At 51.1% G+C, this 13,950-nt stretch overlaps 7 protein-coding genes across 7 annotated transcripts; 5 read left to right on the top strand and 2 right to left on the bottom strand.

Moving 5' to 3' along the window:
- The first annotated feature begins 147 nt into the window (after positions 1-147).
- BDZ99DRAFT_415549 (histone acetyltransferase ELP3) lies at positions 148-2,323 on the top strand. The gene is made up of 2 exons (XM_033716757.1): positions 148-442; positions 516-2,323. The coding sequence occupies exons 1-2, from the start codon at positions 223-225 to the stop codon at positions 1,952-1,954; spliced, it is 1,659 nt and encodes a 552-aa protein (XP_033578090.1). The 5' UTR covers positions 148-222; the 3' UTR covers positions 1,955-2,323.
- A 281-nt stretch (positions 2,324-2,604) lies between these two features.
- On the top strand, positions 2,605-4,054 carry BDZ99DRAFT_462397 (uncharacterized protein). Its single transcript, XM_033719838.1, has one exon. It carries the CDS (start codon positions 2,849-2,851, stop codon positions 3,740-3,742), a length of 894 nt encoding a protein of 297 aa, XP_033578089.1. The 5' UTR covers positions 2,605-2,848; the 3' UTR covers positions 3,743-4,054.
- BDZ99DRAFT_462396 (uncharacterized protein) lies at positions 3,855-4,879 on the bottom strand. The gene has a single exon (XM_033719837.1). It carries the CDS (start codon positions 4,604-4,606, stop codon positions 3,974-3,976), a length of 633 nt encoding a protein of 210 aa, XP_033578088.1. The 5' UTR covers positions 4,607-4,879; the 3' UTR covers positions 3,855-3,973.
- A 388-nt stretch (positions 4,880-5,267) lies between these two features.
- Positions 5,268-5,918, top strand: BDZ99DRAFT_385708 (HET-domain-containing protein; the record flags this gene model as incomplete). The annotated part of the gene is made up of 1 exon (XM_033715443.1): positions 5,268-5,918. A coding segment is annotated over one exon (651 nt), but the record flags the coding sequence as incomplete, so codon positions are not given.
- Positions 5,919-6,620: 702 nt separating this feature from the next.
- Positions 6,621-7,087, top strand: BDZ99DRAFT_386165 (ankyrin; the record flags this gene model as incomplete). Its single annotated transcript, XM_033715460.1, has 2 exons — positions 6,621-6,882; positions 6,903-7,087. The coding sequence occupies 2 exons, from the start codon at positions 6,621-6,623 to the stop codon at positions 7,085-7,087; spliced, it is 447 nt and encodes a 148-aa protein (XP_033578086.1).
- A 423-nt stretch (positions 7,088-7,510) lies between these two features.
- BDZ99DRAFT_508448 (uncharacterized protein) lies at positions 7,511-10,994 on the bottom strand. The gene is made up of 5 exons (XM_033724328.1): positions 10,598-10,994; positions 10,027-10,545; positions 9,254-9,951; positions 8,849-9,193; positions 7,511-8,785 (listed from the first exon to the last, which is right to left on the bottom strand). Exons 1-5 carry the CDS (start codon positions 10,919-10,921, stop codon positions 7,891-7,893), a joined length of 2,781 nt encoding a protein of 926 aa, XP_033578085.1. The 5' UTR covers positions 10,922-10,994; the 3' UTR covers positions 7,511-7,890.
- Positions 10,995-11,478: 484 nt separating this feature from the next.
- On the top strand, positions 11,479-13,069 carry BDZ99DRAFT_508447 (uncharacterized protein; the record flags this gene model as incomplete). Its single annotated transcript, XM_033724327.1, has 4 exons — positions 11,479-11,491; positions 11,599-11,749; positions 11,817-12,667; positions 12,770-13,069. The coding sequence occupies exons 2-4, from the start codon at positions 11,602-11,604 to the stop codon at positions 13,067-13,069; spliced, it is 1,299 nt and encodes a 432-aa protein (XP_033578084.1). The 5' UTR covers positions 11,479-11,491; positions 11,599-11,601.
- Between the last annotated feature and the right edge of the window lie 881 nt (positions 13,070-13,950).

Genomic DNA, 13,950 nt, shown 5'->3' with positions numbered 1-13,950 from the left:
ATAGGTCCGCGGCGCGCGAATCTGGTTCGCCAAAACTTCCCAAGGTTAAAGCGAACTTCTGCCCAACACCAATATATTTCTGCAGATACACAGGAGCCTCAGCCCGCATTCTGCCGACGTCTGCCTTCCGAGCCCACCATGGCGACCGTCACTCTGACCGAAAGCCGGGCGAAGAACCGGCTGCCGAAGAATGTGAAGCTGGCACCAGAGAACGAGCGGTATATGCGGGCATGCGCCGACATCGCCAGCGCCCTCATTCAGGACTACGAGGCCCAGGCCGACGGCTCGAAGCCCAAGAAGGACCTCAATCTGAATCATCTGCGCGGCCAGATCGCAAAGAAGCACTATCTGAAGACCCAGCCGCCTCTAACGGCCATCATTGCGGCCGTCCCAGAGCATTATAAGAAATATCTACTTCCCAAACTGATAGCCAAGCCAATACGTACGCTGCCTTAAAAATCCCTGTCTTAGATCTATAGTAGTTTAAGAAATGAATTCGACTAACGCTCCCTCAGGAACGTCCTCTGGGATCGCCGTGGTGGCGGTAATGTGCAAGCCCCACCGATGCCCTCACATCGCATACACAGGCAACATATGCGTCTACTGCCCTGGCGGCCCTGACTCCGACTTTGAATACTCTACCCAATCCTACACCGGCTATGAGCCAACCTCTATGCGGGCCATTCGGGCTCGTTATGATCCCTACGAACAGGCCCGCGGCCGGGTGGAGCAGATCAAATCGCTCGGACACAGTGTAGACAAGGTCGAGTACATCATCATGGGCGGCACTTTCATGTCGTTACCAGAGAGCTATAGGGACGAGTTCATCTCACAGCTGCACAACGCCCTGTCCGGCTACCAGACGCTGGATGTTGACGAGGCTGTCGCGGCGGGAGAGATGAGCAATATCAAATGCGTAGGCATCACCATCGAGACCCGACCCGACTACTGCCTAGACCAGCACCTAAGTGCTATGCTGCGGTATGGATGTACTCGTCTAGAGATCGGCGTACAGTCGCTCTACGAAGATGTCGCTCGAGATACTAACCGTGGGCACACTGTCGCCGCCGTCGCGCAAACCTTCTGTCTCGCCAAGGACGCTGGCTTCAAGGTCGTCAGCCATATGATGCCCGATTTGCCCAACGTTGGCATGGAGCGAGACCTTGACCAGTTCGTCGAGTACTTCTCGAATCCTGCTTTTCGCACAGACGGGCTGAAGATCTATCCCACACTCGTCATCCGTGGTACAGGTCTGTACGAGCTCTGGCGGACAGGCCGGTACAAAAATTATACACCGAATGCCCTCATCGACCTTGTAGCACGAATATTAGCTCTAGTCCCGCCATGGACTCGGATTTACCGCGTACAGCGTGACATACCAATGCCGCTCGTCACAGCTGGTGTAGAAAATGGTAATCTTCGAGAACTAGCACTCGCTCGTATGAAAGACTTCGGAACAACATGTCGCGATGTACGAACACGCGAGGTAGGCATCAACGAAGTAAAGCACAAGATCCGACCATCACAAGTCGAGCTGGTCCGCCGGGACTACGTTGCCAACAACGGCTGGGAGACGTTCCTTGCGTACGAAGATCCAAAACAGGACATCCTGATCGCGCTCCTCCGGCTACGGCAGTGCAGTAAGACCCATACTTTCCGTCCGGAACTAACTGGGCAGCCAACGAGCCTAGTTCGCGAGCTCCATGTCTACGGTTCGGCGGTCCCAGTGCATGCACGCGATCCTAGGAAGTTCCAGCATCAAGGCTTCGGTACCCTCCTCATGGAGGAAGCGGAACGAATTGCACGAGACGAGCATGGCAGTCAGAAGATCTCCGTCATCTCTGGGGTGGGCGTGAGAAGCTATTATGCGAAACTTGGATACCATCTCGATGGCCCATATATGTCGAAAACCATCGATCCGGTAGTCGATAGTGATGAGGATGAGGAATTCTGAGTATAATTGGCGATGTCTATCTTGATGAGACACATAATTAGAAGAACAGGACTCAAGGGCGTGAGTTGGAGTTTTGCATTGTTGGCGCTCGGGTCTGACGTTGGCCTTGTGGAAAAATATAATATTAGCGTCTGAAAATGCCCAGACGACATAGTTTTTCCTCTTTGGAGTCATGGGCATCTCGATCAGGCAGTGTCAACCTTCTTTTAGCTTGAAGAGGCTGTCAGCCGCACGCCGTTCTGGCTGAACGCCACAAATTCGCCTTCCCCGACACGTCAAATATTCAACACCCACAACATCTATCTTTCCTTTAGAGCAGCTTCCCATCAATTCAACTTCTTGTCCATTTTCCCACTGGGCACTCTACACCGAGAAACTTGATGCAGAACAAGACCACCGCTTTGATCTATGACTTCAAGGTCCCCTCTTCTGCGAAAGAGCACCGAGAGGGGCGCTCTCAGTCAGCCACTGCCGGCCTTTAGCGCATGTGGCTTACACTAAACTCACGATAGTCTGGCGAAGCGTCTTGGTATAGGGGTACTCCTATAAAAGTAGGCCTAATCCGTGCTTCCTCCGTTGTCAATAAGAATGCCGGGCCCTTCAAGACGTCTCCGTCGTCTTCTTCTAGAAAAATGCACTCATACGCGTACGTAAGTACAAGGGTGAAGCCGTTACTATCGATTCACGTAGCCCCGCCGAGACGAACAAGGGGAATCTTTGGTGTTTTCTCTGTAGCCGACATCCGATCGAACCGACATGCAAATGCTTAAGAGGTGGCCATCACCTTAAACAGCGGTGCTTTTCGTCACCATCAATATCTACATTTCCCGTCTCTCGTAGTCGTATTTGTCTCTCTTAACACAAACTTTCTTTTAGTCCGACAAATATCATACAATGTTGTTCTTATTCTCCGTCGCCATTGCGCAGCTCTTGGTTTCCACCACGGCCCTCTCTGTTGCCAAACGCGCTACCGACTGTGCAGGCATCGAGAGCGGCACCACCTACAAAGCCGGCGGCAAGCTGTTCGCCGTCGAAGCAGACGCGCTTCGAACCAACAATAACCTCGCCCTCCCTCTCTTTGGTGGCTCATTTATCGACTGCATGACCAGCTGCGCGACAACCACCGGTTGCACCGACGTGTCCTACACCTCAGGGGGCACATGCTACCTCAAGCAAGGCACCGTCGGCGGTATCACTGGCATAGAAACCGGAACCTGTGATGGCAAGGTTGTGCAGCCCTCCTCCACGTGCAACCACACCGCCAACGCCGTCGTCAACGGCGACTTCGAAAATCAGTGCTGCGGCTACCTGGCCCCCTGGATCGTTGTCCCTGGCCGCTCCTCCGACAACACTGTGCTTAAGGGCCCCGGCGCTGGAGGCGGAACCGTTGCGCCCGGCCCTGCAGACGGCAACTACGTTATCAGCGTGCAACAAACGCAAGAGAACGCCATCTCGTACATCACCCAAGGCATCTCCGTCTGCCCGGGCACCACATACCGCCTTTCCTTAGCTGCTCGCCGCAACTCAGCCGCGGCGACTGCGCTGGCGTTCTATGTCTCGGCAACAGTAGATGTCGGTACCAAGGGCTACAACATCATCATGTATTCCAAGAACGTTGCTTCCTCTTCTTGGACGACGTTCACGGCGGATCAGGACCTCGTTATTCCTGCTACGGAGTTGACTTCCACGTATGGCGTTCTCCAGATTCAGTTCAGCAATGTGGCCCAGGCAAATACGGGAACCAAAGAGTTGTGGATTGACAGCATTCAGCTCATGCCGGTATCTTGAAAGCTTGAAGTGGACGATGATTTCATGGAAAACGGGAAGAGGCTGGCCTTTTGATCTACAAGTGCGATCTGTATATTAAAAAAAGGAGGTCTAATACCCTGATTTTACTGGATGCGTTTTGTCTCATTATTTTTCCTGCTTATATGAAATTAAGCTACAAAGTAAAAGATACATCATTCTACATATCGTCGAAAAAACAAGCATCTCCACGGCCACCAGACTCCAAATTCTTCACTCGATCTCTTCATCGCTGTCACCCTCGTCTTCGATTTCTTCAATGCTGTCACCCGCGTCTTCGATCTCGGCCGTCCCTGCACCGTTCCCATTCCGTGCCGGCCCGACTTTGAGACTCATTTCAACCGGAGCTTTCCCTGGAGTCTGCCACTTCACCTCAAACGTACTCGTCCCACCCCCATTCTGCGCTGTATTGATCGCCTGCTCGAGCACTCCTGGAACCGAGTTCTGCCCAGTCAAGGCGGTGTCAAGGCCAGCCACACTATTCGTCAGCGTTCTCACGCCGGCGGCGCGCTTGGCTAATGCCTTGTTCGCTTCTTCCTGTTGCTCTATTATCTCTCGCTGGCGCCTCAATTCGTTCTCGTGCTCCAATTGCCTCTGCTGCTCACGGGCTCTCTGCTGCTCCAGCTCCCGCGCTTTTACAGCCTCTTTTTCTTTACGTTCTGTCTCCTCTCGAGCTCTGCGCTCCCGGTCTCCCATCAGCTGCTGCTCCGCCTCCCATCGCGCCCGTTCTTCCCTATCTCCCCTAGCCTGCTTCTCTTCGCGTCGCAGAGTGAGCGACTCGAGCGTAAAGGTATCCCCGTCCTCCATAATCCAGCGCTTGGGAGTGAGGACGTAGTAGTACCGCATGTTCCAACCATCATCCCAGCGCCAGTTCGACTAGCCGCGCTCTACCTCTTCCGTCGTGTAAGGTCCGCTGGTGGTTTCCATTGGATCTATAGAGTTGTGTATCACAGAGAGGCGGTTGGGTGTGATGGTCGTTCGCAGCTGGACGCAAGGCTGGCTTCTAGAGACTTAGATAAACGATATAGGAATTAGAGAATTCAAGTCGGTTTTTTTGCGATAGGTCGGATGAGTTCAGAGCAGGTAGTTGGAACCCCACACATATTTATACCAGACGTGTAATCCCACGGATCATATCTCCGCAGGTTCATGTGTGAGCTGTTCAACGCTAATTCTCAGCCTCGCCCTAATGCTCGATCGGTCATCTGCACGGCTGGGCACGCATGCATGTCCACGACATCCTAGCCAGCAGAGTACGACATTCGTCAGCCACAAGCCGAGAGAGCCGAAGATGGTGAGAATGTGTTGCTGCCCGACGGGATGTTATCGTGGTTTGGAGGTATCTCCCGACTCTCCCTATTGAGCGTCGGCTTCCTTGGGTTAGCGATTCGTTGCTTGTCGACAAATCAGCGGCTGCAGAGCTCTCAAGGGTATTTTCTCAGCCTCAGGCTCTATTCGACTGGCAGACCTCCCATCGTCAGTCGATATCTGGAAGTGACAACGAGCAATGGCGGAACAGAACACCACACAAAGGGATTTTCCGGTCTATACAGACCTTCCAGTTGGCTACATCAGGATTCTGAAGATCCTACCAGGCGACGCAGACAGCGACATCTATTGCCACTTCAGCCTCGTCTCACTCAGGAAGCAACCCGATTACATCGCGTTGTCTTATGCCTGGGGTTCGCCGGAGAAAGAGGCAACACCAAATACAAAGGCAACGACAACGAGGAAGAGAAAGGGGAAGGGGAAGACCCGCACCATCTACTTGGATGGTAATCCTTCGTTCCCGATACGCAAAAACCTATGGCGCTTTCTCCATCAAGCTCGAGAGCCGGCATCAACAGTCACTGACTCGCAGAACGCCTTTTGGATTGATGCACTGTGTATTGATCAGTCTCACCCGGAAGAACGAAAGCAACAAGTTGGTAGCATGCCCGAGATCTATGAGACAGCAAGAATAGTGCTCATATGGCTCGGCCCATCATACCACAATAGCGGCATCGCAATGTGGGAACTCACCAGACCTATATCGCACTGGCAAGCAAAGAAAAAGATTATCAGCGTCTGGACGAAACCAGTCGGCGCCGCTATCCGCGGACTTTGCGGAAGGCCGTATTGGAGGCGCCTTTGGATATTCCAGGAAATCATGCGAGCGCGCCAGATCTATATCATGTGTGGCGATAAGATAATCCCATGGGGGCCTTTCCGGGACTTTCTTGTCGAGTTGAGCACTTTAACGCCTCCTCCTCGCGTCCAGGATACGATCGAGTACCAGAATGTTCGAGACAGTCCTGCAATGGCAATCGTCAGGCAGACTGCGACGAAGTCACTCGATGCTGCAGAACGCCATGACCAGACTCTGTGGAACCTAATGGGAGCGACAAATCATCTTCGCTGCGCCGACCCGCGGGATAGGGTCTACGCACTGCTTGGTGTTGCACAAGCAGGACACACGGATATCGTCGCTGACTATACCATGCCTATTACGACCCTTCTCAATCTTGTTCTGAAGAAACATCACGAATTCGAGCCCCCAGGTAGCTTGGAAGAGGTTGCGAGCCAATGTCAACGGCTAGAAAGGCTTTCAGGCATAGAGGCCGACTCGGTGTTCTCGTTTGAAGGTCTGTCGGAGTTCGAAGATCCGAGCCATTCGAGAAGATATCCTAATATGAAATGCCCCGACTTTCATTTAGGTCTCAACTATGTAACGCTCTGGTGGGCCTCGCTCTATAGTCACGACGCGGTGCAGCGGTTGATGTTTGAAATCGATTGGAAGGATTTGAGGTATCCTTCTTCGAGGGCTATGATCGGGGCTGCTGAAGAAGGAAACGAGGCGCAACTGCAACGGCTGCTCACTATGTATTATCCATCCGGTACCGAGTCGATATATTCTAGGGAACCACTACTGTGGGCTGCAGCGAATGGGCACACGATGACGATGAGCTTTCTGCTTAGATCAGCAGAATTCGACGCCAACTCTAAGCGTTATGATCTAGAAAGGTCGCTGCTGCTAGCCGCAGCAAATGGACACGACACGATTGTGAAAATGCTATTTGACAGAGCCGATCTTGACCCAAGAGATTCGCACGGCCGAACACCGCTATGGGCGGCTGTAGCAAGTGGGCGGCTGCAGCAAGAGGGCACGATGCCATGATCAGCCTACTACTCGATACAGGCAAGGCCGATATCAACTCACCCGACAACGAAGGTCTTACACCGCTATCAGTAGCTATAATGAATGGCAGAGAGTCGACAATCAAGCTGCTACTCGACCGTGGAGCAAACATCGAATTAGCGAACAAACCAGTGATGTTAATAGACTAGAGTGGATTGGATGAGGCCTCCGATCTACGCGATCTACTAGAAATCACTGCGGAGCTCCAGGATGTACAGGAGCTCCAAAATAGGGCTGAGAGTTATCTGGAACAGCTAATTAATTACCTAAAGCGATTTAGCGCAGGAAAATCTTCAGGTTAAAGCGTAACAGGTGTTAATTATAGGTGTGCTACCGTTTTAGTCTTGTATTTAGCTATCAAAAGTACGTTGTTAAGCTAAACAGAAGACTATGTTAGGTTGTAGAAGCTATTCTAACAATGATAGTACATGACGGGCACGTGAGTAGCAGGTGTACATTACGTGACTATTTGATCGGACCAATTAGAATCTGAGAAATGCGGGCCATTGAACCTCAACACCATGTATATACATCACCACTGACTATTGAAGTGCCTGGATCATCCACGGCCTCAAATCCCCGCGGTCCAAATAGAAACTCAGTCCAGTCCGAAGCTTTTTTCAAGTGCCTCCATCCAGTCCACCTCCAAATCGCTCTGGTCTCATAACATCACTGGTCTTTATTCTACATATTTAGTTAAAGTATGCATACACGCGGTGATCGAAACCTCTAGTACTTTGGACGAGCTAAACTCCTTCGCGGTACTGCGAAAGCGACTTATCACGGAAGACCACCTGGGTACCGTCCACCCATGGACTTTGTTTCAGTTGCTGCTTAAATTCTTTTTGAAAGCAATCTAATATCATTACTTTCGTCGTTACCTGTCGTCATTCTCCTTAGACCAATCTACAACCGACTCATCCCCCTTTGTTAACCACGGAAATTTTCAGGATTACCATAGCATCCACCCTACCAGGCCCATAAAGGCCTCGTCGGTGTCCTCATCCGGTGCTTCTCTCTCCTGGATCTTGGCTCTTTCATCTTTCGCATCCTTCCTCAACCTCTCAGCTTCAGCCGGGTTCTCCAGCAGCTCTTCCATCGAAGCCAAAAACCACAATGCTCGGGCCAAGTGGCCTTTCATTTCCGCCATATCGCGGCTCATGTCAATGATCTCTCCATACATTTTTGCAGCCACAACTTGTTCGCCCGCAGCTGCCAGCATTCTTGCAACAATGAAAACCGAGTCCGCTACACGAGGTCCCTTAGAGCCAAAAATGCCTCTCCTAATAGTGATTGACCTCGAAGCCAATCGTTGGCCTTCATCTTTTTGTCCGAGTGCATACTGTATCCGTGCTAATAGAACGATATCGCCAGCGTGCTTTGGATAATGAGACCCCGCGATTTCCTCCTCAGTCTTATTCCGAAGGTTCCAGCAGAGCTGTAGCGCTTCGAGTGCTTTGGCTGGCTGGTCTCCTCGGAGGTAAGCTAATGAATATATGGCTTGGGTCCGGGCTGAGGTGCGATTGGCTTGCGCAAGGTTTATAGCATCGGCCTTTGCGAGGTACTCAAGTGCATGCGGAACGTCTCCAAACTCAGAGTAGCTGCATGCGATTGAATCGTAGACTTCCGCTATAGCACCCGAATTTGGTTTTTCAAGTTTCTCTCTCGCCGTTAAAGCTTTTTGATACGCGGAGAGAGCGGCTCGTGGTTGTGCCACGTCAAGGCCAATATGACCTAGTAACCGGTACGCTTGTGCGCATATCCGGCTATTGGGATCAATGTCCAACTCCAAGCCATACTCAAAGAATGCCTTTGCCGTGGTTGGTTGCTCATTTTCCCAAAGATACCTAAAGATGCTACTGTCAGTTTTTGGTTTAGGGCATCTAGTTGGAACAATAGCATCTACGTACGTCCCAATGCGGAATATAAGCTCAGCAAAACCCTCTGTATTTGTGGCTTTCAGGTTATATTGTTTTTGCAGACCCATCAGAGAGGATAAGTGGGCCACGATAGCACTGCAAGTTTCCCAAGAACGCCAGCCATGACCTTGCTGGGGACCTCGCTCATCCCAAGTATTCGGAAAGGCATGATACAGTAATTGAATTGCGTTGTCAAGGTATAATGTACGCTCATCTTCTGGGATTCGGATGAACATCGCAAACTTTACCATGCGGTGCATGGAGAGGGATTTGGATGTAGTCAGCCGATTGATGAGCGACGTCTTGGTCATCAATTCAGACACAGCGTCACCGAAACTAGTCATGGATCAGCAGGACGAGGGGAAATTAGAGCCGACACTTCGGGTTGATACTCACTCAAAATCATCGTTCAGGAATTTCAATCGGGGCTCCACAATATCGGCTCTTCCTCCAATCAATAATCGTTCTGGAATCGAGTCGGGGTCAAATAGCGACAACAAGTCAAGAAGGACTCTAGCATTCAGTGACAATGATTGAAGGGACATGTCCCATACCGTACTCAAAGTGTGGTCATAATCCACCTGGGATTGGTCCTTGATGAAGATCCTCTCAGCATGCTTCTTGTACAAAGCGAGGAACTCCCCATATGAATATCCCCGGTCTTGGATGAATGAACTCATGTGAATCATGGCGAGTGGAAGGCCTCCAATGAGCTGACATATTTCTTTGGCGGCTTCCGCATCGTCCTCGTCGGCTGGCTGTAGTCCGGTCAACTCATAAAATATATCTACGACTGCGTCCTCTCCAAACGACTTGAGGTACATCGTCTTCTTAGCTCGTTTTGCTGCGACTGCTGGAGACCGGCTGGTGATAATGATGGAGCCCTTATTGCTTGCGGGCCAGATCTGGCTCAAGATACGGACATCTTCCAAGTTATCGAAAATGAGGAGAAATGTCTTTCCGGAGCTATTGAGCCAGTCCCTAACCTTTTGAACCGATTGGTAGTCATCGTCGCTGCTTCCCTCTTTCTTTGGCAAGCCCAGCTTCGACGCGAAGGTAGACAGACTTTGGATAAGCTTGGTTTGTGTGTCGGCCTGAACTCAAGCAATTGCATCGTAGGAATCCCTTGAGGTGTTGGCATAATGCAGAGCAAGCTGAGTCTTTCCAACTCCGCCTAAGCCGCATATGGATATCACTTTCAAGGTTTCCGCTCCATTTCCTGGATCCAAAGTACGCTTAAGCTCATCCAGTTCCGCTGATCTGCCTTGGAACTTCAAATTCAGTCCGTATGGTATGATATGACACGGTGTTCCTTTATCTGTAATCATTAGCTTCTGCAGATTGTTTATTGCCTTCACCGTTTCGGCCGTGTGAGTTTCTTTGGACAACCGTATCATGTCGACGATCTCGTCGACCTTTCTCGAATAAATGCGAAGATTTGATATGACTTTCTCGAACCTTGAGCTGAATATGGACCATGCACTTCGGCTCGTCGAAGCATTGGGATTATTTCGGAAGAATGTGATCGCGAAAGCATAGAAGACAATTATCTCAGTATACATATTTAGTAACGCGGTTTCGAGAGACTCCGAGAGTGGAAACTCTTGTTCGGATAGGCGGGCCTTTGGGAGGACGGTTCGCAGCTCTTCTAGCAATGTGATCAACTGGGGGAAAACTGGACGCGCGAACTGCTGGGGTCAGCAAGCTTTTACAAGGCATACGAGGGGGATTGCGGTTTACCTTTAAAATGAGTCTCATAGATCTCCACAGAAGTGCCGCAACACGACCATTCATCCCCAACGACCAGGCGATAACGGCTGCAAAGTCATTGAGACCCAGCAACACGGGCTCAAGCTTGGGCAGCACAGTCATCCACACTTTGGAGATTTGTGATTCTTGTGGTACCATCTCTTGGATCTCGTCAATCAAAACATTCGGGCTCTCTATCTCCCAGAGGTCTTTGTCTATCGTGGGCGTTCTCTTCATGCCTCCCTCTGCAAGCTGGTCGTAGTACTGGTCGATGGCCGCTTGCCATATTGGGCGAACGGGGTCGTCTGCCTCCATAGCTAGAGAGAACTGGGTCGAGGAGACGTGACAATGCGTCGAGGAAGTATGTTTTACTTGTGCGGCGTGGACGAGAGCAAGCGGGGTTGCTGGCAAACCGGTGAGTTGGCGCCACCCAATGCAGCCATCAATATTCTATTCTACACTTGTATGATAGCCATGCAGTATCCTTCGCCGACACGTCTGGCTAGAACAGCTTCTCACTTGACCGAGATTGAGCTGTGTAGACTCAGCTATCAGCCCTCGGCGGAGTCGTACGGTGCACTCCTCGGCATGGCTAAGCGCCAGGTGGAACGGGCTGTGAGCAGAAACACCACCGTTCTTTATATAGCCTGTTACCGCCCGCGAACCCACCCACGTCGCACCACTGGCCGCCCCAGCGTCGTGCGAATGCTCCGTTCTTGAGGCTGGGACTGCCAGTCGGATAGCGGCTCTGGTCGTTCGACAGCCTTGGCCATTCAGGCGCTCGACACCTGGGCAGGAAGATGGAGGCGCACGGAAAGCGGGAGGCTGCACCAAAAGCAGTTCTGCCGCTGATCGCAAGCCCTGAGCCTTCAACAACTTGCAAAGGTGAATCTCAGATCTCAGTCTCCTTGCCGAGTGCGGGATTTCTTGCACGCGCTGCCATTCTATCACCGTCATCCGGACACCGCTCACTCTTGAACGCTCTCTAGCAGGACATGGAGAAACGAGAGCCTAATATCGGAAGTGCGGCAGAATTGGCGCCTCTTAATCCGACTGCCTCTTCGCATTCCATGGCGGCGGCCCGATCCCGCCGAAAGCTATCCACTAGTTCCCGGAGCTTCAGAGTCCGTAAGAGGTCCAGCTGTAAGAGTCGCTCAGGTCATGACGCTTAGCGTCCTCGAGTCTGCAGCTAACGTGGTTCCGCTTAAAGTCATATCGACGACAACCACCTTAGCTGCCCATCCAACAAGAACGCACGAGCTCTTCAAAGAGCCTCTCCCAGTGTCCGTCCTCCAGTCAACGTCGGCCGACTTGAGCTGGTATCACCCTTGGCTCCATGGCCAAGTTACGAATATGTCACATGCAGTCCGACAACTACGGGTAGGCGAAGAAACGCTTCTCGAGAACAACGCGTTCGAACGAGTGTTCACTGCGACGGGCACATTCGTCCGCGATACCGAAATGGTCACTATCGACGACGTCGTCGAACACCTTCGGAAAACGCAAAAGATGGAGAATACTCGTCAAACCTTCAAAGCTCAAAGGCTGCTCGTATTCGCAATACTAGGATGGCAGTCCATGCTCTACCGACCAGCCTTCAATACCTGCTCCGGGGACGAGCTTGCAGTTCACGAGGATGACGACGAATCGAACTCCGGCCTAGTATTCGACACTAACAAGGTATCAGCCGATCTCGCAGATCGACCCTTGTTCGTCATCTTGAAGGGTTTCGGAAACTTACTCCCTTCTCCTCCTTCGAACATTACGCAAGCTGCAAGCGAGAACAGTAGAGCAGCAGCGACCTGGTTGCCTCTGAATCCTGCTGAGATGAATGCACATCTCCTTCTCACTCTGCTCCACGTTAGGATTCGATGGGTTGATTGCCTGGCATTACACCTGGACTACAATAAGTCAAGCAGGACTCTTTCGTTGTTCAGCTGTCCTTCGTTCTACGTCGCCATGCTTCAATCCAAAGGCACTATATTTTCATTTGCTAGCACAGAGAAGAAGTCTTTCGACCCCCGTGCGAGCGAGGAAGACATCTCGCAGTTCATGCGGGAGGTGCTCTTATCCTTTCGCCTACTGTTCGGGCAGCATGGCCCTTCGAGAAAGCTATTCCCACAGATATACAGACCAACGGAGCGCTTACAAATGCCAGACTAGCTACTTCTTATGCTTTGTATGACCGCTCATATTCGCCAAAAGCCGGAGCCTCTGCCATTGCTCCCTGATCAGCCTGTGTATTTTGCGGCCCAGCATTTCCCAGTCCTATCCGAGAGGATCGAGCTTATTGCGCAGGAACTCAAGAACTCCCGACCTACCTCAATAAGCGAACTGCTCCGCGATCGGCGAGATACATTGCAGTATTGGACTTTTTGGCTTGTTTCTATCATCGGGGTACTAAGCGTTATCCTCAGTCTAGTGCAAGTCATATTGCAAGTTCTTCAGTTATCACGGGGATGACTCGCGGAACGGAAAGACTTTCCCCATGTAGTTGTTCTTGATTCTTAAATATCTTCATTTCTATTCTTCAGAGTACCGCCTAAGTCATGGACGCATATCGGAGTTCTACTGATTACGATTTCATCGGTTTTGCATTACATTGCATGCCCCAATTCTTTTTGTTTCATTCACGCTGCTATTTAGATATCCATCTTGTGTTTCGCGTATTGTGAAAGGGCTATAGCGTTGGTCTAGAGTTTTCGGGTTCAGCTTTTTACATACTCACTGTGTGGGCGTCCTTGTTGTCACCCCATCCCCCGTCTTTAGGACGGATTGTACGCATGATTGGCCGGCGTGCCGTTGGCAAGGCAAGGAGTTCGGTATCCAAGCTGTACAGAATCTTATCGAGCATCAAAAGAAGCTGTCATCAATTTACAGATGGTCTGCCTTCACCATCAGGTTCTAGCTACCGAATGCTCTTATAAGGGACTACCTGATCGGTACGAGATGTATATGTGATTTCTTCCGAAAAGCTGCCAGACAACAGTATATGAAGCATGGGAGCACATATCGAACTGGTTGCAGATTGAATCTGAGGGAATCACGAAGTACTTCCAACTATGCATCCAAGTATTCGCGAATAATGAATCAAGTTCATCTTGCCTAGGCCATACAACAATTGATCAACCCACAGGGTGCAGACGTACCCAATCAAATCAATGCGGTCATACTGCAATTATTAGTCAGCTCAAGAAACGCTCCCATGGTTTACCCCGCTTTCTTCGTTGCGGTCACCTCAGGCCGGCTCTAGAATGTGGTTCACTCCCTCGCACTCTGCCATCCCCAGACGAAAGCTAGCACTAGCTATCGCGATCGTTAGCCTTACTCTCGTACTCCTCTTC

This window comes from Mytilinidion resinicola, assembly GCF_010093595.1.
Source record: "Mytilinidion resinicola strain CBS 304.34 unplaced genomic scaffold BDZ99scaffold_8, whole genome shotgun sequence".
In the NCBI taxonomy this organism is placed as follows: domain Eukaryota; kingdom Fungi; phylum Ascomycota; class Dothideomycetes; order Mytilinidiales; family Mytilinidiaceae; genus Mytilinidion; species Mytilinidion resinicola.
The sequence above is the reverse complement of the archived record's forward strand: the minus strand, read 5'-3'. Positions and strand labels throughout refer to the sequence as shown.